The sequence below is a fragment of the Cherax quadricarinatus genome, chromosome 9, assembly GCF_038502225.1.
Source record: "Cherax quadricarinatus isolate ZL_2023a chromosome 9, ASM3850222v1, whole genome shotgun sequence".
NCBI lineage: Eukaryota > Metazoa > Arthropoda > Malacostraca > Decapoda > Parastacidae > Cherax > Cherax quadricarinatus.
The window spans coordinates 54814893-54842328 of NC_091300.1; the positions used below are offsets into that span (position 1 = coordinate 54814893).

The following is a 27436-nucleotide window of genomic DNA, read 5'->3' on the forward strand; positions in this document are numbered from 1 at the left end:
ACTCTCAACGATTAGCCAGCTAACACTAGATACCAGTGCTCTAACAAAATATAAAACTAGCAGACTAGTGCTCTAACAATATTAAGGAACGTGTTTTCTATGTTTTTGTATCTCCGTTATTTGTCCTCCGATTATTTTCTTTTTGGTATGCGTTTAGAAGCGTGTATTTAGAATGATGTGAGGAAGTTTCAATAAGATCGGCCAAAAAACAACTGAGAGAAAAAAATTACTGATTATGACATATGGCAGTATCCCCTTCCGGCGGACACTCCCCACTTGTAGAATACGTCTAATCCGAATAACATCTGAAATCATTTTATGTAAGATAGCTTATCATCGTGCCGAAAAAATTACATTTGATACGCTTTTGACACTAACCAAAATATCTGCCTTTTCTCCCCCCTCCCCACACAAAATAAAAAATATTTGAGATATTCCAAATTTTGTTACACACTAAATACTAACGCACTTTGTTGTATGTTCTCTGTGAAAATCATTTCAATCTAATCATTAATAATGGAGACGGTTCAAGCAATAGGCCAAAATTTTACTTTTGAGATAACCTCAGAAATGCGCTCACACCTCATTTGCATCAAAAGATTCACGAAAATCACGCTATTTTGGGCTTTTTCTTCGCATTATTAGTGATTTCTTATTGTTTCCCCGTGTTAAAATACCGTTTTCTTGGAGTACACCAAAGAGGCAATAGAGAAAACCGTATATTTATAGGCAGTTATTATCATTATAATTAAGGGAGAAGCTCCTAACCCGTAGGATTATACAGCGCCTATGGGGGGTGTGGAGGGTATTCAGGCTTAATTCAGGGAACTGGAGCACAGATCCAATTCCCTAGATCAAGTGCCCCTCGCCAGCGTCAAGGAACCTTTCTTGAGAGGATTTATAGGCAGGGACATGGCTAGATAAAAGGTCTCCGATGCCTACACTCTCCGGTATATGACACTTATTATTATTTTGGCCGTCTTGATTATGCTTTTATCAAATATATCTTATGTCTGATATCATTACTGAATAAATGGTATAAGAAGAAAACGTGTATTAGTAATAATAGCGTCAATATAAAGACATTTGTTGGTGAGTCCCAAACTGCTGTCCAACCATACCCCCGGCCGGGATTGAACCCGCGGTCATAGAGTCTCAAAACTCCAGCCCGTCGCGTTAGCCACTAGACCAGCTAGCCACAATAAGATTCATCCAACTAGGTATATTTCTACACCATAGGAAAGTTAGCACAGGCACCTCTGTGACCACAAATGCAAGTTTTTACAGACGAATCTCCATGCTGTCCAACCATTCGCGTCCAGGGCAGCATCTTGGCTCCTCCCGCCTCAGCAATAAACCTTCCCACACCGTAAATGATATTGTGGTAAATATAATGTATTGGAATATCTTTATTTACTACAAGTACATGTACAAGGTATACAGACCATAGCTGACATCACTGACATACTACTACATAGAAAGCCGCTTGTTATGCTGAGCATTTCAGGCAAATTAGGTCTATGTCCCAAGATGCGACCCACACTAATCGACTAACACCCAGGTACCCATTTCATTGATGGGTGAATACAGACAACAGGTGTAAAGAAACAAGCTGAGAATTGAACCCAGATCCTCACCGTGTGAAGCGAGAGCCACCAGAGACCAAAAATTAAGAAGAAAAAAAAAATCTTGCACGGACACGATTTTTTTTTACGTTGCGTGACGTAAGGTAATGCGTTTTAAATAGTTATAATTTGCTTTAGAAACGGAGCATTAAAATGGGATTTTCGCCAAAATGTTGCCAGATTCTTACACTAGTTTTCTGTAAGCAAAACTTATTTTTCATATTTTTCGGATTATTTTCCTATCCGCGCGCCATGTAGGGTTAACACTAGCATGCTAGTGTTTTAATATTGAAATTAGAAAACTAGTGATTAACCCTGAAAGAGCAGACTTGTGTTCAATCCTAAAACTAGGAAGAAAATGTGAAACAAATTATTGGGTAATGCTGGTAGCGGGTGCGTGAAGTGACACGTCTTCGGAGGTTTCTTGACTTTATTTCAAATGTAGTGGTGGGTACACAGGCTTGTGTGTTGTGCCCATGGCCCGGGAAGGGCCATCCCACGAGGGAGAGAGTTAATAGGCCTTCTGTCTTGCTGCTAGGCCGCTGTGAGAGTGAGAGAGTGTGGGCCCAGCGTCCCACAGACCTGGGCAGGCCCAGAGGGCAGCACCTTAGTGGCGCGAAATATGAACTAAGCTGGCAGACAGCATGGGCTGTCTGTGCAGACAGTACAGGCTGTCTAAAAAAGTGCTTTAAAAAAATTCTAAAACTAGGAGGGTAATGCTCTAACATTCATAAAACTAGAAAGCCAGTGCTTTACCAATCCCAAATCTAGGAGACCAATGCTCTAGCAATTTTGAAACTAGAAGGCCTGGGCTCTAGCAGTCCTGAAACTAGCCGGATACTGCTCTCACAATCGTAAAACTAGTATCATACTTTAACAATCTTAAAAATAGCTGGACAGTGTTTTAATACTCCTAAAATTAGTAGATATACGTAAAAATCAGAAAACTGTTAGCAAGTGCTATAAAATCCCATAACTAGCAGGCTAGCATTCTAACAATCCTAAAACTAGCAGGCCAGTGCCCTAAAATTCCTATAACTAAGAAATTTCAAATATAAATGCTAAAATCTATAATAATCTTAAAAGTAGAAGACCAGTGCTCTAACAGTCCTAGGTGACCAACTCTTTAATAATCCTAATTACCCGAATTACTGTGCATGTTATATACTTTCATGTTATTGCATAATTCTATTAACAAATGAAAATCAAATTATCTAATTATTATTATTATTATTAATATTATTATTATTATTACAATTATTATTGCCAGGCCAATGTTCTGTCACTGTAGATAAAAAAAAAATACACAGTACCGTGATTCGAACAACGACGTGTCTGTCCTATTTCGACCACAAACTAGTAAGCATTCATGGTCCTTGTCGGACTGAAATGTCGTCATAAGCTCTTTTACAGTGGTTTATACACTGTCCTGGAGATTTGCGACTTACTTGCCATGAGTTCTAATCCCATCCGTATTGCGGTTACTTCCATCTCCTGTATGTGTGGGTTATATGTGTAGTATTTGACGAAAAGTTCTCAACTCACATGCTTGCCCCCACCGATGGTAGGGATGATGAAGAAAACAAAGGGGATGAAGACTATGAGGAACGCCACCAGCCAGCCCACGTATAAGATATCTTCGGTCACTGGTGTCTTCAGCTCAGTATACAGCGTTGGGAACGGTCGCCAGCGGAAGGCGTCGAACCATCCCGGACTTGTTGTTTCCACACTCATTGTGACGGCTACGGGGGCCCTCTGGTCACTCTGGAGGTATTAGTGGTGGTTATAGTGGAGGTTACAGTGGGGTAGTAGTAGTAGTGATAGCAGAAATAAGGGATGTTCATGGTGGTTGCAGTGATGCGTCGTGCAGGGAACAATAGTGGTGGTTGCAGCAATGTTGATTTTGGTAAAGATGGTAGTAGGAATAGTGATGATGTTAGTGTAAAGGTCAGTAATGGTGGGGAGGAAACATTTTTATCGGTGAAGATCTTCATATTGAAGAAAAGACACTTGAACAACATTTGGAAACTGGTGAAGTTAATAGTTTTTTTTTATATACGAGCAGCAATAGCAGAGTTGTCAGTGGTAGCACTGGTAATGGTGAAATAGTAATAGTAGAGATGCTAGTTGTGGTAGCACTGGTATGGGAGAGGTAGCAGTAGAGATGCTAGTTATGGTAGCACTGGTATGGGAGAGGTAGCAGTAGAGATGCTAGTTGTGGTAGCACTGGTATGGGAGAGGTAGCAGTAGAGATGCTAGTTATGGTAGCACTGGTATGGGAGAGGTAGCAGTAGAGATGCTAGTTGTGGTAGCACTGGTATGGGAGAGGTAGCAGTAGAGATGCTGGATGTGGTAGCACTGGTATGGGAGAGGTAGCAGTAGAGATGCTAGTTGTGGTAGCACTGGTATGGGAGAGGTAGCAGTAGAGATGCTAGTTGTGGTAGCACTGGTATGGGAGAGGTAGCAGTAGAGATGCTAGTTGTGGTAGCACTGGTATGGGAGAGGTAGCAGTAGAGATGCTAGTTGTGGTAGCACTGGTATGGGAGAGGCAGCAGTAGAGATGCTAGTTGTGGTAGCACTGGTATGGGAGAGGCAGCAGTAGAGATGCTAGTTGTGGTAGCACTGGTATGGGAGAGGCAGCAGTAGAGATGCTAGTTGTGGTAGCACTGGTATGGGAGAGGCAGCAGTAGAGATGCTAGTTGTGGTAGCACTGGTATGGGAGAGGCAGCAGTAGAGATGCTAGTTGTGGTAGCACTGGTATGGGAGAGGCAGCAGTAGAGATGCTAGTTGTGGTAGCACTGGTATGGGAGAGGCAGCAGTAGAGATGCTAGTTGTGGTAGCACTGGTATGGGAGAGGCAGCAGTAGAGATGCTAGTTGTGGTAGCACTGGTATGGGAGAGGCAGCAGTAGAGATGCTAGTTGTGGTAGCACTGGTATGGGAGAGGCAGCAGTAGAGATGCTAGTTGTGGTAGCACTGGTATGGGAGAGGCAGCAGTAGAGATGTTAGTTGTGGTAGCACTGGTATGGGAGAGGTAGCAGTAGAGATGTTAGTTGTGGTAGCACTGGTATGGGAGAGGCAGCAGTAGAGATGCTAGTTGTGGTAGCACTGGTATGGGAGAGGCAGCAGTAGAGATGCTAGTTGTGGTAGCACTGGTATGGGAGAGGCAGCAGTAGAGATGCTAGTTGTGGTAGCACTGGTATGGGAGAGGCAGCAGTAGAGATGCTAGTTGTGGTAGCACTGGTATGGGAGAGGCAGCAGTAGAGATGCTAGTTGTGGTAGCACTGGTATGGGAGAGGCAGCAGTAGAGATGCTAGTTGTGGTAGCACTGGTATGGGAGAGGCAGCAGTAGAGATGTTAGTTGTGGTAGCACTGGTATGGGAGAGGCAGCAGTAGAGATGCTAGTTGTGGTAGCACTGGTATGGGAGAGGCAGCAGTAGAGATGCTAGTTGTGGTAGCACTGGTATGGGAGAGGTAGCAGTAGAGATGCTAGTTGTGGTAGCACTGGTATGGGAGAGGTAGCAGTAGAGATGCTAGTTGTGGTAGCACTGGTATGGGAGAGGTAGCAGTAGAGATGCTAGTTGTGGTAGCACTGGTATGGGAGAGGTAGCAGTAGAGATGCTAGTTGTGGTAGCACTGGTATGGGAGAGGTAGCAGTAGAGATGTTAGTTGTGGTAGCACTGGTATGGGAGAGGCAGCAGTAGAGATGCTAGTTGTGGTAGCACTGGTATGGGAGAGGCAGCAGTAGAGATGCTAGTTGTGGTAGCACTGGTATGGGAGAGGCAGCAGTAGAGATGCTAGTTGTGGTAGCACTGGTATGGGAGAGGCAGCAGTAGAGATGCTAGTTGTGGTAGCACTGGTATGGGAGAGGCAGCAGTAGAGATGCTAGTTGTGGTAGCACTGGTATGGGAGAGGCAGCAGTAGAGATGCTAGTTGTGGTAGCACTGGTATGGGAGAGGCAGCAGTAGAGATGTTAGTTGTGGTAGCACTGGTATGGGAGAGGCAGCAGTAGAGATGCTAGTTGTGGTAGCACTGGTATGGGAGAGGCAGCAGTAGAGATGCTAGTTGTGGTAGCACTGGTATGGGAGAGGTAGCAGTAGAGATGCTAGTTGTGGTAGCACTGGTATGGGAGAGGTAGCAGTAGAGATGCTAGTTGTGGTAGCACTGGTATGGGAGAGGTAGCAGTAGAGATGCTAGTTGTGGTAGCACTGGTATGGGAGAGGTAGCAGTAGAGATGCTAGTTGTGGTAGCACTGGTATGGGAGAGGTAGCAGTAGAGATGCTAGTTGTGGTAGCACTGGTATGGGAGAGGCAGCAGTAGAGATGCTAGTTGTGGTAGCACTGGTATGGGAGAGGCAGCAGTAGAGATGCTAGTTGTGGTAGCACTGGTATGGGAGAGGCAGCAGTAGAGATGCTATTTGTGGTAGCACTGGTATGGGAGAGGCAGCAGTAGAGATGCTAGTTGTGGTAGCACTGGTATGGGAGAGGCAGCAGTAGAGATGCTAGTTGTGGTAGCACTGGTATGGGAGAGGTAGCAGTAGAGATGCTAGTTGTGGTAGCACTGGTATGGGAGAGGTAGCAATAGAGATGCTAGTTGTGGTAGCACTGGTATGGGAGAGGTAGCAGTAGAGATGCTAGTTGTGGTAGCACTGGTATGGGAGAGGTAGCATTAGAGATGCTAGTTGTGGTAGCACTGGTATGGGAGAGGTAGCAGTAGAGATGCTAGTTGTGGTAGCACTGGTATGGGAGAGGTAGCAGTAGAGATGCTAGTTGTGGTAGCACTGGTATGGGAGAGGTAGCAGTAGAGATGCTAGTTGTGGTAGCACTGGTATGGGAGAGGTAGCAGTAGAGATGCTAGTTGTGGTAGCACTGGTATGGGAGAGGTAGCAGTAGAGATGCTAGTTGTGGTAGCACTGGTATCGGAGAGGCAGCATTAGAGATACTAGTTGTGGTAGCACTGGTATGGGAGAGGTAGCAGTAGAGATGCTAGTTGTGGTGGTTATGGTTAGCAGAAGTGGCATTATATACAAGTTATATTCACAAGTTAAAAATAATATGGTAGCCGTTAAGTAGAGCAGTATTGATAGTAGTGGTGATGATGGTAGTAGTGGTGATATTACCTATGGTGGTTGTTGTAGAGGTGCTAATACCTGTGGTGATGGTGGAAGCTTTGATGGTGAACTTAGAATATAATGTACATTAGAATATAAAAGAGTTCGGAAATAAATAAATTAAAATTGCCTTTGGCAACATTTATTTATTAATGAGTAAACAGTTACAATCTTTGCACATGACAGACACTTATCAGTGAAGAAACACATGTTTCTCAGAGACGTAATCAAGATTCAAAAATGCAGTCTGTTGGTCTTAATTTCAGTTAACTTGTGATTTGTAAAAAGGAAAAAAAAACTCAAATTTACATGTTAAGGAATGGGTAGTGCTCAACCCACTTCCACCCTTATTTTCAAGCCAGTCATAAAACCGGCTCTCAACTAGCTTGTCAGGGGTTCTAGCCCCCGCCTTCCCTGGCTCCCAAAATCATCAGCCAGCTACAGAAGCCAATATGCCACATAAGTCAATATGCCATGTAAGTCATTGTTCCACTCAAGTCACTGTACTAAAAGTACTGCAAGGACAACTGTGCCAGAGAAGTTACTCTATCACAGAAGCCACTGCATCACAGAATTCACTGTGCCATAGAATTTACAGAGCCATAGACATCACTGTACCACAGAAGCTAGTGTTCCAAAAAGTCACTGTACCACAGAATCCAGTGTTGCAAAGAAGCCATTGTACCACAGAAGCCCGTGTTCCGAAGAAGTTACTGTACCACAGAAGACAGTGTTCCAAAGAAGTTACTGTACCACAGAAGACAGTGGTCTAAAGAAGTCACTGTACCGCAGAAGCCAGTGTTCCAAAGAAGTTACTGTATCACAGAAACCAGTGTTCCAAAGAAGTCACTGTACCACAGAAGTCAATGTTCCAATGAAGTCACTGTACCACAGAAGACAGTGGTCTAAAGAAGTCACTGTACCGCAGAAGCCAGTGTTCCAAAGAAGTTATTGTACCACAGAAGCCAATGTTCCAAAGAAGTTATTTTACCACAGAAGCCAGTGTTCCAAAGAAGTTATTGTGCCACAGAAACCAGTGATCCAAAGAAGTTACTGTATCATAAAATTCACTGTTCCGTAAAAGTTACTGTGCCATAGAAGTCACTGTATCATTTAAATATCTCTAGCACATAAGTCACCATGCCACATATGTCACCCGAGGTCGATGGATTGAGAAGAAAGAGCCACATTTCTAGGAAAATGTGGGAATCAAAAGCAACGGGCAGCAAAAGGATGGAATATATCATGGTGAAAATTTCATTTTGTACGTAGATCATTATTATCTCAGTTTATTTCACAGCTCAACCCTTACAAAACCGTCTTTTTGTAAGGATGCTACCAACAACCAGGGCCAGATTTAGACCTGGGGGGGGGGGCCGGGGTACTTTAGGTTTTGGGGCCCTCAACATGGAAATTAAATTGAGTTACAAAAAAGAAATGAGCTAAAATGAATGATAAACAGCAGTTTTGGAATAAAAAATGTTAGGTTTCGAAGAAGACGTCTGGTTTTATTGTTCTCAGTTTTGACTATAATTTTCGGTTTGTAATATATTCCATCTGAACTATATAATAATTACTATGTGTATTTATATCTTTGGTGTCACGCTTTCAGTATCTATCTATACATAGTTTTTTATATAATAATTTGCTAATGGGCGGACCGACCGACCAACCAACTAGACATTTAAGTTAAAATAATGTAATTTACGAAATGAAGAAATCAAAACCGTCGAACTTCAAGAAATTGATTGAATCCGCCTCTGTAAAAATTAACTCTGTTAGGAGAGGCTCAGCTTATAACGGCCAAGAAAGACTTCTTCACCTGTTTTTTTTACATTTTCGTTAATTTACCTTGGATCTTAAAGAACATTTCAAATATTAATTCTGTTATGGTGGTGCACCTCCAGGACACTTTAGTAACATTGTGCAACCCCTTAATCATTATAATATCTACTAGTCTATGTTTGTTTATATCTTTTGCATACAAGTTTTAGGAAAAAAGATAGAAAAATAGGGGCATTCCATTTGCAGGGATAAAAATGGATCAAAGGAGATAGAACAACATCAAAAGAGAAATTTATATCGATGAAAAAAATATGTACCGATGAAAAAAAATTTGTATAATAATTTCAAATGGAATGTATAAAATACGACAAGAATAAAAGGTATATGCTGCCTGGCTAAGATAACATAAGTGTAAAAATTAAATTTCTCTATAAAATTTATCCATAAATAGTTCAGTTTAATCTATTAAATTCTAATATAATACTGAATTTTAATTTGATCATACAATTTCTAAAAAAAAAATTCTCAGATAGTTTAGTATGATTTATTGAATGAATCAGCTGACTTTCTAGTAGTGATATAAGTAGTGATATAAGTTACTGGTTTTCAGATAAGGTATGAAGTTGTGGTTCTATTATTTTTTTTTAAATTGTGGACATCAATGCAAAGTTTTTTTTTTTTTTTTTTTTTTTTTACATACTGCAGTAGAAGACATCAACAGTGCCAGTTTACTGAACGACCTTTCTCCCGAACAACTAGTGACCATCATGCTGAAATATTTTCTAAGGGTTACATTAACACCTGGAAAGGTATCAGGAAGCCTTCATCATGTAGTAAAACTGACTGTTGAGATGGAGTGAGACATGACCTGAGCTTGGCAAAGGTTGTAAAACTTGACAATTTCCTCAACAAACACACAACTGAATTCTTGAGGGTAATCACTGATAAGTTCCTTAGCCTCATTTTTTTTTATCTCTGCATCAGGTAGACTGCATAAGTTGACTATTACATTGAACCAGTCATTCACTGCTTAGTATGCTACCCAGCGTTGTTGTACGGCAACACACAACTGATCTAAAATTATATTAAAAGTTTCACATCTGAATTTTTCTCTGGGAGACAAAACAACTTCGTCTGAGACTGATGCTGGGTTTGCATCATGTTGCTTGTTTTTCTTTCTTTGCCTGATTGTAGTTGATTTGTAGTCTGTGTTGCCACAGATGTTCCTAGCATCCAGTTCCAGCTCTTCATATATATCTCGAATTTATTTCAGAAACCTTACCAGAGAATCAGTTAAATCCACCACCTTTTCAGGTCAACATCAACACCTTGGAAAGCTTTGCTTGTACTGTTGAACCGTATAAAGATTATGTTCCAGATCTTAGCCTTCAGAGCAGTTTTAAGACAATCCATTGTGTCTCCCAGTGCCCGAGCTTCATGTCTTGCATCGGGTGTTTGCTCCAAGTCACTTTCAGTATCTCTGAGGGCATTTTGAATAGAGTAGTCCATTTACAAGGGCTTCAGTAGCATCAGCTCTTGCTGACCAACGAGTGCTTGAAAGTGACTTCGCAGTTAGTGCTCTCTTCTTTGCTTTCAAAGACTTCATTAGATTCGCCCATCTGCATGTTGACGCAGAAAAAGGTGTATAAGCTTTGTATAAAGTCAAAATAACTAACAGCTTCCACACAGCAAGATGCAGCAGCCTGTCCTACAAGATTCAGTGAGTGAGCAGCACAGGGAATAAAAACTGCTGCTGAGTTCTTATTTTTAAGTCTGGTCTGCGTTCCTGTGTAGTAACCGGACATATTACTGGCATTGTCGTAGGATTGCACTCTACAGTCTTTAAAATTAATACCTTCTTTTTCTAGAAATTATAGCAGAGATGAAGACAACCTTGTGAGAACCAGTCTGCAGGAAACTTAAAAATCTTTCTACTGGCTTTCCAGAAACGACATATCGCACAATCACTGTTAGCTGGTCAACATGAGCCAGGTCTGGTGTTGACTCAACTGAAACTGAGAAGTACTTTGCAGTTTTAAGCTCTGTCACAATATAATTCCTAACATATTTCGCCATCAGCAGAGCAATTTCTTCGTAGATTGTTGATGATGTATATGACTGCTTACCACTTCCAGGATTGCCAGATTCTTTAAGGTGTCCCATCAGAAATGAATCAAGTTGTGCAATAAGTTCCATGATTCCTAAAAAGTTCCCATTGTGCTTGGATACCATGATCTCTTCACTACCCGTAAATGCCAAGCCTCTCTCAGCTAATAAGACTGTCACTGCCACAACAAGGCGCAATACTTCTCACCAGTATTTCTTGTTTTCATGCACTTATTTCTCCAACTGCCTATCAACATGAGAGGAGTCCTTACATCCAAGATTAAACTTGAGCACAGAATTTCCGTCACCTTGACTTTTTACATGAATTTTCATTTTTTCCTCTGCCATTTTCCAATCATTAAAGCCATCCTTGCTGGAAAACCTGTCACATACACTGGTCATCAGAGTACAATAGAAGCATTAAACAGCACCTTTGATGGGCTGTACAGGAGCCACTTTCTCAAATGCTGCTCACCATTGTTGTGAATAGAGTAAAACATTAAATTCTTCATATGACGACTATGCATATCCAGCTTGCCCTGACCTGACTGATAATAGCGTCGAAATTCTAGGTACGAGTTGGAATCATTTTTGTTTTGACATATGGTGACAGTTTACCAAAAGGACACATGTTTTTTTCTGACAGGAAACCACATGGCTGGGTCTGAACCACATGGTGGCGCTTCTCTGTCCATGTTGGTGGCTCTGGTGGCCTGGTGGTTAACGCTCTCGCTTCACACGGTGAGGGCCTGGGTTCGATTCCCAGCCAGAGTAGAAACATTGGACGTGTTTCTTTCCACCTGTTATCTATGTTCCCCATCAGTAAAATGGGTACCTGGGTGTTAGTCGACTGGTGTGGGTCGCATCCTGGGACACTGACCTAAGGAGGCCTGGTCACAGACCGGGCCGCGGGGGCGTTGACCCCCGGAACTCTCTCCAGATAAACTCCAGATAATGTCTACACAAGTATCTGTAAACTGTGGTGGTGGTGATTCTTCACTTTTACTATCTTGATTTGGTATGTTTTTTTTATTTTCTGCAAATGTTCTTAGACTGTGATATTACATAATTTAACTTTTTAAGGCTGCTATAAAAAATAATTATTGGGATATTGTTAGAGTCCTGTGTGAAGACTGAGAGAAAATAATGATTAAAAATAGAGCATATTCCATTCTCATTGTAAGTAAGATGCCAGGAGTTGTTGTTTCTCATTGTAAGTAAGATGCCACGAGTTGTTGTTTCTCATTGTAAGTAAGATGCCACGAGTTGTTGTTTCTCATTGTAAGTAAGATGCCAGGAGTTGTTGTTTCTCATTGTAAGTAAGATGCCACGAGTTGTTGTTTCTCATTGTAAGTAAGATGCCAGGAGTTGTTGTTTCTCATTGTAAGTAAGATGCCAGGAGTTGTTGTTTCTCATTGTAAGTAAGATGCCAGGAGTTGTTGTTTCTCATTGTAAGTAAGATGCCACGAGTTGTTGTTTCTCATTGTAAGTAAGATGCCAGGAGTTGTTGTTTCTCATTGTAAGTAAGATGCCAGGAGTTGTTGTTTCTCATTGTAAGTAAGATGCCAGGAGTTGTTGTTTCTCATTGTAAGTAAGATGCCACGAGTTGTTGTTTCTCATTGTAAGTAAGATGCCACGAGTTGTTGTTTCTCATTGTAAGTAAGATGCCAGGAGTTGTTGTTTCTCATTGTAAGTAAGATGCCAGGAGTTGTTGTTTCTCATTGTAAGTAAGATGCCAGGAGTTGTTGTTTCTCATTGTAAGTAAGATGCCAGGAGTTGTTGTTTCTCATTGTAAGTAAGATGCCAGGAGTTGTTGTTTCTCATTGTAAGTAAGATGCCACGAGTTGTTGTTTCTCATTGTAAGTAAGATGCCACGAGTTGTTGTTTCTCATTGTAAGTAAGATGCCAGGAGTTGTTGTTAAGTGGACCTATCTTATCTCTAACTTTTGTTTAGTAAACCACACCACCACAACCACACCACCACAACCACACCACCACCACCATGCCACAACCATACCACCACAACCACACCACCACAACCACACCACCACAACCACACCACCACCACCATGCCACAACCATACCACCACAACCACACCACCACAACCACACCACCACAACCACACCACCACCATCATGCCACAACCATACCACCACAACCACACCACCACAACCACACCACCACAACCACACCACAACCATACCACCACAACCATACCACCACAACCACACCACCACAACCACACCACCACAACCACACCACCACAACCACACCACCACCACCATGCCACAACCATACCACCTCAACCACACCACCACAACCACACCACCACCACCATGCCACAACCATACCACCACAACCACACCACCACAACCACACCACCACAACCACACCACCACCACCATGCCACAACCATACCACCACAACCACACCACCACAACCACACCACCACAACCACACCACAACCATACCACCACAACCATACCACCACAACCACACCACCACAACCACACCACCACAACCACACCACCACAACCACACCACCACCACCATGCCACAACCATACCACCACAACCACACCACCACAACCACACCACCACCACCATGCCACAACCATACCACCACAACCACACCACCACAACCACACCACCACAACCACACCACCACCACCATGCCACAACCATACCACCACAACCACACCACCACAACCACACCACCACAACCACACCACCACCACCATGCCACAACCATACCACCACAACCACACCACCACAACCACACCACCACAACCACACCACCACAACCACACCACAACCATACCACCACAACCATACCACCACAACCACACCACCACAACCACACCACCACAACCACACCACCACAACCACACCACCACCACCATGCCACAACCATACCACCACAACCACACCACCACAACCACACCACCACCACCATGCCACAACCATACCACCACAACCACACCACCACAACCACACCACCACAACCACACCACCACAACCACACCACCACAAACACACCACCACATCCACACCACCACAACCACACCACCACAACCACACCACAACCATACCACCACAACCACACCACCACCACCACCACCACCACAACCACACCACCACAACCACACCACCACAAACACACCACCACAACCACACCACCACAACCACACCACCACAACCACACCACAACCATACCACCACAACCACACCATCACCACCACCACCACCACCACAACCACACCACCACAACCACACCACCACAACCACACCACCACAAACACACCACCACCACCATGCCACAACCATACCACCACAACCACACCACCACAACCACACCACCACAACCACACCACCACCACCACCACACCACAACCACACCACCACAACCACACCACCACCACCACACCACCACCACCACCACACCACAACCACACCACCACAACCACACCACCACAAACACACCACCACCACCACACCACAACCATACCACCACAACCACACCACCACCACCACCACCACCACAACCACACCACCACCACCATGCCACAACCATACCACCACAACCACACCACCACCACTAAACCACCACCACAACCACACCACCACCACCATGCCACAACCATACCACCACAAACACACCACCACCACCATGCCACAACCATACCACCACAACCACACCACCACCACTAAACCACCACCACATCACTACAACGACACAACCACACAACCATCACGTCAAAACCACTACCACAACCACCACCAAAACAACCACTACAACCACCACAACCACAACCACTACAACCACCACCACAACAACCACTACAACCACCACAACCACAACCACTACAACCACCACCACAACAACCACTACAACCACCACCACCACAACCACTACAACCACCACCACCACAACCACTACAACCACCACCACCAAAACCACTACAACCACCACCACCACAACCACTACAACCACCACCACCACAACCACTGCAACCACCACCACCACAACCACACCACTACAACCACCACCACCACCACTACAACCACCACCACCACAACCACTACAACCACCACCACCACAACCACACCATTACAACCACCAAACGACTACAACCACCACACAACCACAACCACACTGAAACCACCACACTGCCACCACACCACCGTCACCACTGCACCACCACACCACCACACCGCCACCACACCACCGTCACCACTGCACCACCACGCCTCACTGCCACCACACCACCACCACACCATCACCACCACTACACTACCACCATCAGTCCACAACCACAACACCACGACCACACGACACCACAATCACACCACCACACCACCACCAGCACACCACAACCACTACACCACCACCACACCTCCACCACCACACCTCCACCACCACACCACCACAACACCAACACCATCACAAAACAAAACCACAACACCACCACCACCACACCACAACACCACCATCACCACCACACAACCACCCCACGACCACCCCACGACCACATCACCACCACACCACCACACAACCACATAACCACACAAGCATCACGACCATGCCACCACACCACCACCACACCACCACATCACAACCACACCATACCACCACCATCACACCACACTGCAACCACCACAGCACTACCATCACACCACTGCCTCCACACCATCTCCACACCACTACCACACCATCTCCAAACCACCACCACACCATCTACACACCATCTCCACACCACCACCACACCAACACCTCTACACCACCACCACCACCACCACACAATAGTAACAAAGCGACCGTGTATCAAAGGATGCTGCCTTTTCACACCTGGGGGTGAAAATTCACACCTTTGTGATAATGACCCTTCTGGTCCGGCGCCCGCCTGCGCGCCCGCCCGCGCGCCTGCCTGTGCGCCAGCCCGCGCGCCTGCCTGTGCCGCCCCTGTACCACTTTCCGCTGCGTCCACCTGGATCGCCCCCGCTCCTCGATTTTTTCAGTTTTTTTTCTGAATTTTCTCCACTTCTTTGGATCAAGAGCTCCCTCTCCGTCCCCCCAAATGTTTCTATATTTTCCATTTTCTTGTATTTTCCATCTCCTTGGATCATGAACTCCCTCTTCCTCACACCACCCACTTCCATCTCCCCAAATATTTCGATTTATTTTCCATTTTTTTTGTATTCTCCAACTCCTTGGATCAACACCTCCATCACCCTCTAAACCTAAGCACACGGTCCAACTTTCTGGTCCCTCGCCTGCCTCGCCCCGCGCCCGCACTCGCCTCGCCCCGCGCCCGCACTCGCCTCGCCCCGCGCCCACACTCGCCTCGCCCCGCGCCCGCACTCGCCTCGCCCCGCGCCCGCACTCACCTTGTCCTGCCCCCCGTGCGCCCACGCCCATGCCCATGCCTGTGCGCCAACCCATGCTGACACACGCCCGCGAACACTCCCGCCGCCCCTGCAGCGCCTTCTGCAGTGCCGCCCGGATCGCCCCCGCTCCACGATTTTTTTTTTCAATTTTTTTTCGAATTTTCGATTTTTTGTTTTTTAATTTTGATCATTTTTGAAGGTCACATATGGGGATCAGAGGTACATTTTCACTCCTCCCTGTGGGAACAACTATGGGGATCAGAGGTACATTTTCACTCCTCCCTGTGGGAACAACTATGGGGATCAGAGGTACATTTTCACTCCTCCCTGTGGGAACAACTATGGGGATCAGAGGTACATTTTCACTCCCCCCTGTGGGAACAACTGTGGGGATCAGAGGTACATTTTCACTCCCCCCTGTGGGAACAACTGTGGGGATCAGAGGTACATTTTCACTCCTCCCTGTGGGAACAACTGTGGGGATCAGAGGTACATTTTCACTCCCCCCTGTGGGAACAACTGTGGGGATCAGAGGTACATTTTCACTCCCCCCTGTGGGAACAACTACGGGGATCACAGGTACATTTTCACTCCCCCCTGTGGGAACAACTGTGGGGATCAGAGGTACATTTTCACTCCTCCCTGTGGGAACAACTGTGGGGATCAGAGGTACATTTTCACTCCTCCCTGTGGGAACAACTATGGGGATCAGAGGTACATTTTCACTCCCCCCCTGTGGGAACAACTATGGGGATCACAGGTACATTTTCACTCCTCCCTGTGGGAACAACTGTGGGGATCAGAGGTACATTTTCACTCCTCCCTGTGGGAACAACTGTGGGGATCAGAGGTACATTTTCACTCCTCCCTGTGGGAACAACTATGGGGATCAGAGGTACATTTTCACTCCCCCCTGTGGGAACAACTCCCCACCCACCTAAGATCCCAAAATTTTACAGAGTTGCTAAATTTCCATTTTTTTTCAACAATACAAAGAAAAAGTTTTGAGTTTTACCCAGTTTTTGAAAAAATTTTGTAGTCTCTAACTCCTCGGATCAACACGTCCATTTCCCCCCACACCTCCATCTCCCCCACACCTCCATGTCCCCCTACACCTCCATCTCCCCCACACCTCCATCTCCCCCCACACTTCCATCTCCCCCACACCTCCCACCACCCACTTCCATCTCCCATACCCTCTATGCCCAAATTTTCCTGCTCCATCTCCTTGGATCAAGATTTACCCTCCACCTCCTGGGATCAAGATCACCACCATCACCCTCTAAACCCAATATTCCAACTCCATCTCCTTGGATCAAGGTTTACTCTCCACTTCCTTGGATCAAATTTTTGGGTCTCCCCTACGGGAGTACAGGTCTAAACAAGTAACTCCCTCTTATTGACTTAAACTAACATGCATGACGTCATACCCCAGTTATGTTTACTCAGCGGTCAGTGACGTCACGTTATAACCACCCATGACCTCACTCAACAGGCCGAATCAGGTCTGTCACCACAACACCCTCAACAACCCACAACTTATAACCTCTTTTCGGCATCTCTAGTTCAACAATACCCACAACCCTCACCACTTACCATTTTATTCACAATTTTTCCTCTTTCGATACAAATTTTTCTCAAAATGATTTCATGACACTAATATACATTTTCACTCTTAGCGCAGGATAACCCAAATAATTCCTCATTTTCGTTAATACCCACAACTTCCCCAACCCCAACAACTCAAAATTTTCACTTGTCTCAAATAATATCCACAATTTTCCCCGTTATACTATTTCATCAGAATATACACAAAAATCACATTCACCATCTCCACTTCATGTGTACACACACACACACACACACACACACACACACACACACACACACACACACACACACACACACACACACACAGATGATTAGTGAAATAGCAAAGGCGATGCTTAAATCAGATCCAGAGATACAGAGGGAAAAGAAATGGGAAGAAGAGAGGGAGAGGTCAGTAATTATTCATGGGCTTCAGGAGGCTGAAGGGCAGACCTATGATGAAAGAAAGCATTGGGAGAAAACAGAGATTAAGAACATCATTACAATAACAGGAGAAAGGGACATGTCTAAGGTAGAAAATTTTCACAGACTTGCGGGGTATTCAAGGGAAAAAAATCGACCAATCAAATTGACATTCAAGATAGATGTGGTACAGAACAGGATACTACAACAGAAACCACTGTTAAGGGACTCTCCAGATTATCAAAATTCTACCTCAATCGAGACAGAACACGAAAGGAAATGGAACAACTATAAGTGAGAGCAAGACAAAACCAGTGGAAGGAAAGAGAGACAAGACAGGCAACGACGGACAGGAAAGCTCAGTCTTTGGGGGAACATCAAACACAAATGCTTACAGAAACCTCTCAAACCCTGTCACCACATATCAACCAAACACAGTAAACAGAAATGAACCTCACTCCATAGCCACCACCCCCCTAAGTGCTAATTCCATAATCACAGCAGCCTCCCATAATATTCTGCCCAGACTCCCTCCCAGCCTGCACCTTCCTCTTCCATCCTCCAAAATACAGTAAGGGAAAGGAAGCTAAAGATATGGTACATCAATGCAGATGGAATAACAAATAAGAGTGAAGAGTGGCAAGAATGCATCATTGATGCATCACCTGACATCATAGCACTAACAGAGACAAAACTTGCATTGATGATAACAGTTGCAATTTTTCCACCTGGATATCAGATTATGAGGAAGGACAGAGAGAACAGAGGAGAGGGAGGAGCAGCATTGCTCATAAAAAAACAGTGGAGTTTTGAGGAGATGAGAGGAATGGAAAGAAGGGAAACGGACGACTTCATTGTAGGAACACTTCAGACTGGCGGTCCAAAGGTGATGATAGCAGTGATGTATAACCCACCACTTAACAGCATGAGAACAAGAGAAGAGTATGATGTGTGCAATAGGGCAATGGTGGATACACTAGCTGAAGTGGGCAGGAGGGCTCATATGGGTAGGACAAAATTGCTTATAATGGGGAATTTCAATCATAAAGAGATTGACTGGGAAAGCCTAGAGCCACATGGGGGACCAGAAACATGGAAGGATAAGATTTTGGAGACTGTATTGGAGACCTTCATGCACCAACATGTTAGGGATACAACCAGAGAGGAGAGGAGAGGATGTTGCAGCAAGGCTGGATCTCATATTCATCTTGGATAGTTCAGACATAGGGGATATCGACTACAAAAGACCCCTTGGTGCTAGTAATCATGATGTCCTGAGTTTTTAATATCTTGTAGAGTTAACAGTGGAGAATGCAGCAGCACAAGAACAAAGAGAGAAACCGAACTTCAAAAAAGGGGACTACATAGGAATGAGAAGTTTCCTACATGAAGTGCAGTGGGAAAGAGAACTAGATGGAGATAGTGACAACTAAGTGCAGGAAGGTAGAGGAGAGATTCATACCAACGGGCAACAAATAAAATGGTAAGGCGAGAGTGAGCCCATGGTTATACTGGAGGTGTAAAATGGCCAAAGCCAACTGTGCTAGAGCATGGAAAAGGTATAGAAGGCAAAGGATTCAAGAGAACAAGGAGTTGAGCAGAAGAACCAGAAATGAAGATGCAGGGATGAGGAGAGAGGCCCAAAGGCAATACGAGAACGACTTAGCATTAAAAGCCAAATCTGAACCAAAGTTGTTATACAGTCACATTAGGAGAAAAACAACAGTCAAGGACCAGGTAATCAGACTGAGGAAAGAAGGAGGGAAGCTCACAAAGAGTGACCAAGAAGTATGTGATGAACTAAACACAAGATTTAGAGAAGTATTCACAATAGAGTCAGGAATGCTTTCAGCAAACTGTGGAGGTAGAGTGCACCAGAAGGTGCTGGACACAGTACACATAACCAAGGCAGTGGTGAAGAAACTGCTAGACGAACTCGATACCTCAAAGGCGGTGGGCCCAGATAACACATCTCCATGGATACTGAGAGAGGGAGCAGAGGAACTGTGTGTGCCGCTAGCGGCAATCTTTAGTAAATCTATCGAAACTGGGCAGTGGCCTGAGGCATAGAAGACAGCACATGTAGTTCCAGTTTTTAAGAAAGGAGACAGACAGGCAGCGTTAAACTACAGACCAGTGTCATTGACTTGTATAGCATGTAAAGTCATGGAAAAGATTGTCAGGAGAAGAGTGGTGGAACACATTGAAAAAATTGGGCTCATACATGACAGTCAGCACGGCTTCAGATATGGGAAATCCTGTGTCACAAATCTACTTGAGTTCTATGATAAGGTAACAGAAGTAAGACAGGAGAGAGAGGGATGATTAGATTGCATCTTTTTAGACTGCAAGAAGGCTTTTGACACAGTACCACACAAGAGAATGGAGCAAAAATTAGAGGAGCAGGCAGGAACAACAGGGAAAGTACTGTAATGGATCAGGGAATACCTGACAGGAAGGAAACAACGAGTGTTGGTACGTGCTGCAGTGTCTGAGTGGGCGCATGTGTCGAGTGGGGTTCCACAAGGTTCAGTCTTAGGCCCAGTGCTGTTTCTTTGTACGTGAATGATATGGTGGAAGGAATAGATTCAGAAGTGTCACTGTTCGCTGATGATGTGAAACTGATGAGGAGAATACAAGTGGGTGAGGTTCAGTTAAGATTACAAGGGGATCTGGACAGACTACAAATATGGTCCGACAAATGGCTCCTGGAGTTTAACCCCAGTAAGTGTAAGGTCATGAAGATTGGGGAAGGACACAGAAGATCGCAGACAGCATACAGGTTAGGAAATCAAAAGCTGCAAACGTCAATTAGAGAAAAGGATCTTGGGGTAAACATTATAACGAACATGTCCCCAGAGGCACACATCAATCAAATAACTGCTGCAGCATATGAGAGATTGGCAAACCTGTGATTGGCGTTTAGACATCTGAGTAAGGAGTCATTCACGACATTGTACACCGTGTACGTAAGGCCTATTCTGGAGTATGCAGCGCCAGTATGGAACCCTCACCTAGTCAAACACACAAAGAAATTGGAGAAAGTGCAAAAATTTGCAACACGATTAGTCCCAGAACTGAGGAGTCTGTCTAATGACACTAGAGGATAGGAGGGATAGAAGGGACATGATAACAACATATAAAATACTGAGGGGCATTGACAAGGTGGACAGGGATCGAATGTTTCAGAGATGGGAAACAGGAACAAGGGGCTACAATTGGAAGCTGAAAACCCAGATGAGTCATAGGGATGTTTGGAAGTATTTCTTTAGCCTTAGAATTGTCAGGAAGTGGAATACTCTGGAGAGTGAAGTAGTGGAAGCAAGTTCCATAAATAGGTTAAAGAAGAGGTATAACAAAGATCGTGGAGTAGGGAGAGAGTGAATTAGTATCGACCAGTGAAGAGGTGGGGCCAATAGCTATGAATCGACCCCTGAAACCACATATAGGTGAGTACATATAAGTAAGTACACACACACACACACACACTTTTCTCAATAACTGTTAAGGAATATTCTCTCAACAACCTTTAACATCTCACTACAGAACAACCCTCGGATTATAGATGAATGGGATCTTAATACTTAGGAATTCTTCGCTTGCCTAATTCTTGGGCACGACCTACTTCCACATTGAACAAATGTGACACCACCTATGACTGCTGCACCTCTCCTGCCATACGGTTTATAAGCTGCTTCTCCGCTCATATGCCGTATTCTACTTAAGATTGATGGACTGACCACATCGACTCAAGGTTGAGGGACTGATTACCTCATTCTCCTCCTGTTCTTCAAGTTTCTCCTATGTATGGACTGATGAAGCCACTGTGTGGCGAAACGTTTCCTCAATAAAGATACCCAAGAGTTGCACATGTGTCATATTTATCAACCCTCGGATTACTTTGAATACCATCAAAACACCATCAAATCACTCTCATACATCATATGAACAACAACAAAACATTCACACATCATTTTAACACCTCCAAAATAACATTTTGAGCAAACATTTCGCATTAGTTTTTATGAGGAATGGCCCCTAACTGAAAGAAGGCAAACTTATGTAATTACTAACATCGAGCAACACCTTCACTCAATTCTACCATAGAGAGAATTAAAAGTCTAGATATAAAATATGCATTATCAATCCAGTCTTCAAAATATTCACACATGATCTTTATTTACACAAAATCCCCTTTATTTCATTAAAATTCTCTCAAAAACCCACATTCTCATGATTTAATGACCATAACTCATTCCTAGTCCCCCAACAACTCTCAATTTTCACTTGTTTTTACTAATTCATCAATTTTTTCTCAAATGTTTAATGACACTAATTCACATTCCTCCCTACACTCACTAAAATTCTAATAAACTCCTCTCCATACCCATCTCCTTGAATCCACATAGAGAGATTAATATTATACTCACAACTCGTAACCCACAACATTTCACAACACCATTCATCTCACTGCGCAACTATCGCATCATGTTTCTACAACTTCCGGATCCCGGGTATTGGGGATTTACCCTCCAATCTTTTCCAATTTATCATAACTTTTCACTTCTATAATTTCTTTTAAAATATTCACACGTTACCTTTATTTTCAGTAAAATCCCTATATTTAATTAAATTTCTAATACAACCCTCATACCCCGTCTCCATCTCATCCACATTTCTTCACATCCACCCACCCATCTCCCAACAACACGTCTTCAGAACACAAAAAAATCACATTTCACATCCACAAATCCATCTCATCACCCATCTCAATTCCACTAAAATGACTAAAACAACACATTTTTATACACATTCCCTCAAAACACTACAACGAAGACGTTCACCAAATTCTGTGACCACCTAACACACAGACACAGACACAGACACTTTACTTTGAACACCTTCAAACACTCTCATACATCATTTGACCACCAAAACACTTTCATTCATCATCTGAACATAAACAAATCACTATCATACAACATATGAAACACTCTCATACATCATTGGAACACCTCCAAAAAAAAAAAACGCTCTCAGACACACAACACTTACAATTTTTCGCCAATACGAGAAAAAAAGATACAAGTCACACAGTATTCACCCTCAATTCACCCATCTCAATTCATCAAAAAGTTACAAATTTCACGTATAACACAATTTTTCCTCTTTCGATATAATTTTTTGTCAAATGTTTATTGTCACTAATATACAATTTCACTCTTAACTCAGAATAACCCAAAAAAAATCCTCAATTTCGGTAAATTCAACAAAAAAGTTATCTGGTAAGAACCTCCAACAATACCTACAAGACACTTGGTAACGGTTCTGCATACTACGAATTAAGATTTCGTTAATACAACAAAATCTTCCACTCGTCTCAATTTTTATACAATAAAAAAAATTATTTTTTGCCTTCACAACCCACATCTCCACCAACTATAACATAATATAACCACTATAACAAAATCATGAATGCACCCATCAAAGACATGAAGTAATCTCATTTTAGACACATTCCCTCGAAACATTAGAACATTTCCAAAATTACATTGAAACACTTTCAAATTACATTGGAACACTTCCAAAATAACATATGAATATTCCCAAATAACATTCGATATTTCTAACTCATCCACACTTACACATTTCATTAACTGAAATCACATCTCATTCACCAAACTCCTCCCTCATTCCCCAGATTTTACAACATTACCACAAAAAAAAAAAAAAAAAAAACTAATGCATTTATGACTTGAAACATTACCAAAAACTAACACACACAGACACAACCCAACTAACTTTGAACATTACCAAAACATTCTCATACGTCATTTGAACACTGCCAAATTAACATCGAATACTCCCAAAAACACCAATGAACATCTTCAAAAACACTCTTGCACATCATTTGCACACCTTAAAAAACATCATCAAACTCCTTTGAATTCTCCCAAATACACCACTGAATACTACCAAAATACCACTGAATACTGCCAAAACACCACCAAAATCACCAGGAATCAAGATCAACATCACCAACTAACACCCATTATCACACAAATCCCCTCAAATCACTATAACCAAGACGATTACCAATTTCCATGATTACACTCACCTCCAACTAAGATATAACATGAGTGCAAAAAACTTGAACACAAACCTAACACACAAACACTTACAACAAGATCACCATCAATGGAAAACATATCATGTACACACAAAAACTAAGACATCCATCAATTAACACCCATGATCACTCACTAAAACATCACACATTTTATACACATTCTCTCAAAATGTCATAACCAAGATCACTAAAACTAAGTTCACTTACCACAAGATCTCTAAAGCTATGTATACTTTTACTAAGATCACATGACATTTGTCTTCTCTAACTCACCCACCAAATTACATTCTCAGTCACACACATTTCATTAACTGAAATTACATCTCATCCACCAAACTCCTCCCTCATTCTCCAGACTTTGCAACATTACCACACACACACACAAAAAAAAAATAATACACTTGACATGAGACATTACCATAACTAACGTACAGACTAACTTTGAACCAACTTTTGAATACTACCAAATCACTCAAATACATCATTTGAAGAACACAAAATCACTATTGAATACTCCCAAAAATCATCATTGAACACCTTCAAAACACCCTCACATATCATTTGAACACCTTCAAAAACACCATCAAACACCTTTGAATACTCCCATTACATCATTTGATCACCCTCAAAACACTCATACAACATTTGATCACCTTCAAAAACACCATCAAACACCTTTGAATACTCCCAAAAACATCGTTTGAATACTCCCAAAACATGTTTGAATACTCCCAAAATACCATTGATTACTACGAAAAACACCGATGAATACTGTCATATCACCATTGAATACTGTCAAAACATCACTGGAACACCCACCAAATCACTTTCATATATCATTTGAACACCACTGATTCACTCTCATACATCATATGGACAACATCAAAACACTCATAATAATACTACCTAAATAACATTTTGAATACTCCCATATAACATTTATGAACTCTAATCCACCCACCAAATTACATTCTCAATCACACTTACATATTTCATTAACTAAAATTACATCTCACCCACTCATTCTCCAGACTTTACAACACATATACAAAAAACTAACTCATACACTGATGACATGAGCTCACATTCACCAGTAACTATAACATATCATGTACCCCCCGAAAATCTAAGAATCACCCATTCACACAAAAATCACGATCACCAAGATCACCAATAATATATGACCCCCCTCAAAACCACTAAGAACACCAAAACACATTTTTATACGCAATTCCCCCAAAACACCATAACAAGCAATCACACACACACACACACACACACAAACTAGAATTACAAACACCCAAGTCATATATATACCTTAAAACTTGCACTCAAAAATGCTACACACAATCACATAAATATATGAACATAAACACAAATAAAAGCATACTTACACTCGAAGATGTGACAACTAATCACAATTACACAAAAAAATTCACATAGTCACTTAAGACAATGAAGTTATAAACTTTCACACAAACTTGACAAGTACACTAAAAACACAAAACTATCACTTGATCACAAAAATGACTTACAGTCACTTAAGTCATATGAAATCATAAACATAAGATAATTTTTTTCACACAAATTGCATGAACATTACACCAAGAACACCAAATCATGTGCACCCGCACCCTCGCCCGTGCCGCACCCTCGCCCACACCCGCACCCTCGCCCACACCCGCACCCTCGCCCACACCCGCACCCTCGCCCACACCCGCACCCTCGCCCACACCCGCACCCTCGCCCACACCCGCACCCTCACCCACACCAGCACCCTCGCCCGTGCCGCACCCTCACCCACACCTGCACCCTCGCCCGTGCCTCACCCTCACCCACACCCGCACCCTCGCCCGTGCCGCACCCTCACCCACACCCGCACCCTCGCCCGTGCCGCACCCTCACCCACACCCGCACCCTCGCCCGTGCCGCACCCTCACCCACACCTGCACCCTCGCCCGTGCCGCACCCTCACCCACACCTGCACCCTCGCCCGTGCCTCACCCTCACCCACACCCGCACCCTCGCCCGTGCCTCACCCTCACCCACACCCGCACCCTCGCCCGTGCCTCACCCTCACCCACACCCGCACCCTCGCCCGTGCCGCACCCTCACCCACACCTGCACCCTCGCCCGTGCCTCACCCTCACCCACACCCGCACCCTCGCCCGTGCCGCACCCTCACCCACACCCGCACCCTCGCCCGTGCCGCACCCTCACCCACACCCGCACCCTCGCCCGTGCCTCACCCTCACCCACACCCGCACCCTCGCCCGTGCCTCACCCTCACCCACACCCGCACCCTCGCCCGTGCCGCACCCTCACCCACACCCGCACCCTCGCACGGGTGCGGGTGCGGATGCACATGATTTAGTGTTCTTGGTGTAATGCTCACGCAGTCTGTGTAAAAGTTTTTGTCTTATGTTCAAGATTTCATATGACTTAAGTCATTGTAAGTCATTTTTTTGTGATCAAGTGATAGTTTTGTGTTTTTGGTATAGTGTACTTGTCAAGTTTGTGTGAAAGTTTATAACTTCATTTAAGAACATAAGAATATAACAAAGAAGGAACACTGCAACACGCCTACTGACCCATGTGGAGCAGGTCCATGTCGTCCCCCCCGGATTAGCACAATGACCCACTCCCCCGGATTAGCACAATGACCGACCAAGTCTGGTCACCTCAACTCAAGGATGGAGCACGGCACGAGACCCAGCAGCACAAGCTAGTCAGGTCCAACTCACACCCACCCACACCCACTCATGTATTTATCTAACCTATTTTTAAAACTACGCAATGTTTTAGCCTCAATAACTGTACTCGGGAGTTTGTTCCACTCATCCACAACTCTATTACCAAACCAGTGCTTTCCTATATCATTTCTGAATCTGAATTTTCCCAACTTGAAACCATTGCTGTGAGTCCTGTCTTGGCTGGAAATTTTCAGCACGCTGTTTACATCCCCTTTATTTATTCCTGTTTTCCCATTTATACACCTCCATCATAGCCCCCCTAATTCTACACCTTTCGAGAGAGTGCAGATTCAGGGCCCTCAGTCTATCCTCATAGGGAAGATTTCTGATGCATGGGATCATCTTTGTCATCCTCCTCTGTACGTTTTCCAGAGCATTTATAACCATTCTGTAATACGGTGACCAGAACTGAGCAGCATAGTCTAAATGAGGCCTAACCAAGGATATATAGAGTTGAAGAACAACTGTTTGTCTTAAGTGATTATGTGTAATTTTTTGTGTAATTGTTATTACTTGTCATATCTTTGG

General features: G+C 43.8%; 1 protein-coding gene across 3 annotated transcripts in view; it reads right to left on the reverse strand.

Moving 5' to 3' along the window:
- Positions 1-27436, reverse strand: part of LOC128686037 (dual oxidase maturation factor 1) — a 255893-nt gene that overhangs the window by 187468 nt on the left and 40989 nt on the right. For all 3 annotated transcript variants that reach the window (XM_070083436.1, XM_070083434.1, XM_070083435.1), the window contains exon 2: positions 3171-3389. In XM_070083436.1, coding sequence (XP_069939537.1) covers positions 3171-3359 — 189 coding nt within the window. In that variant the 5' untranslated portion in view covers positions 3360-3389. The remainder of the gene's footprint in view (positions 1-3170; positions 3390-27436) is intronic.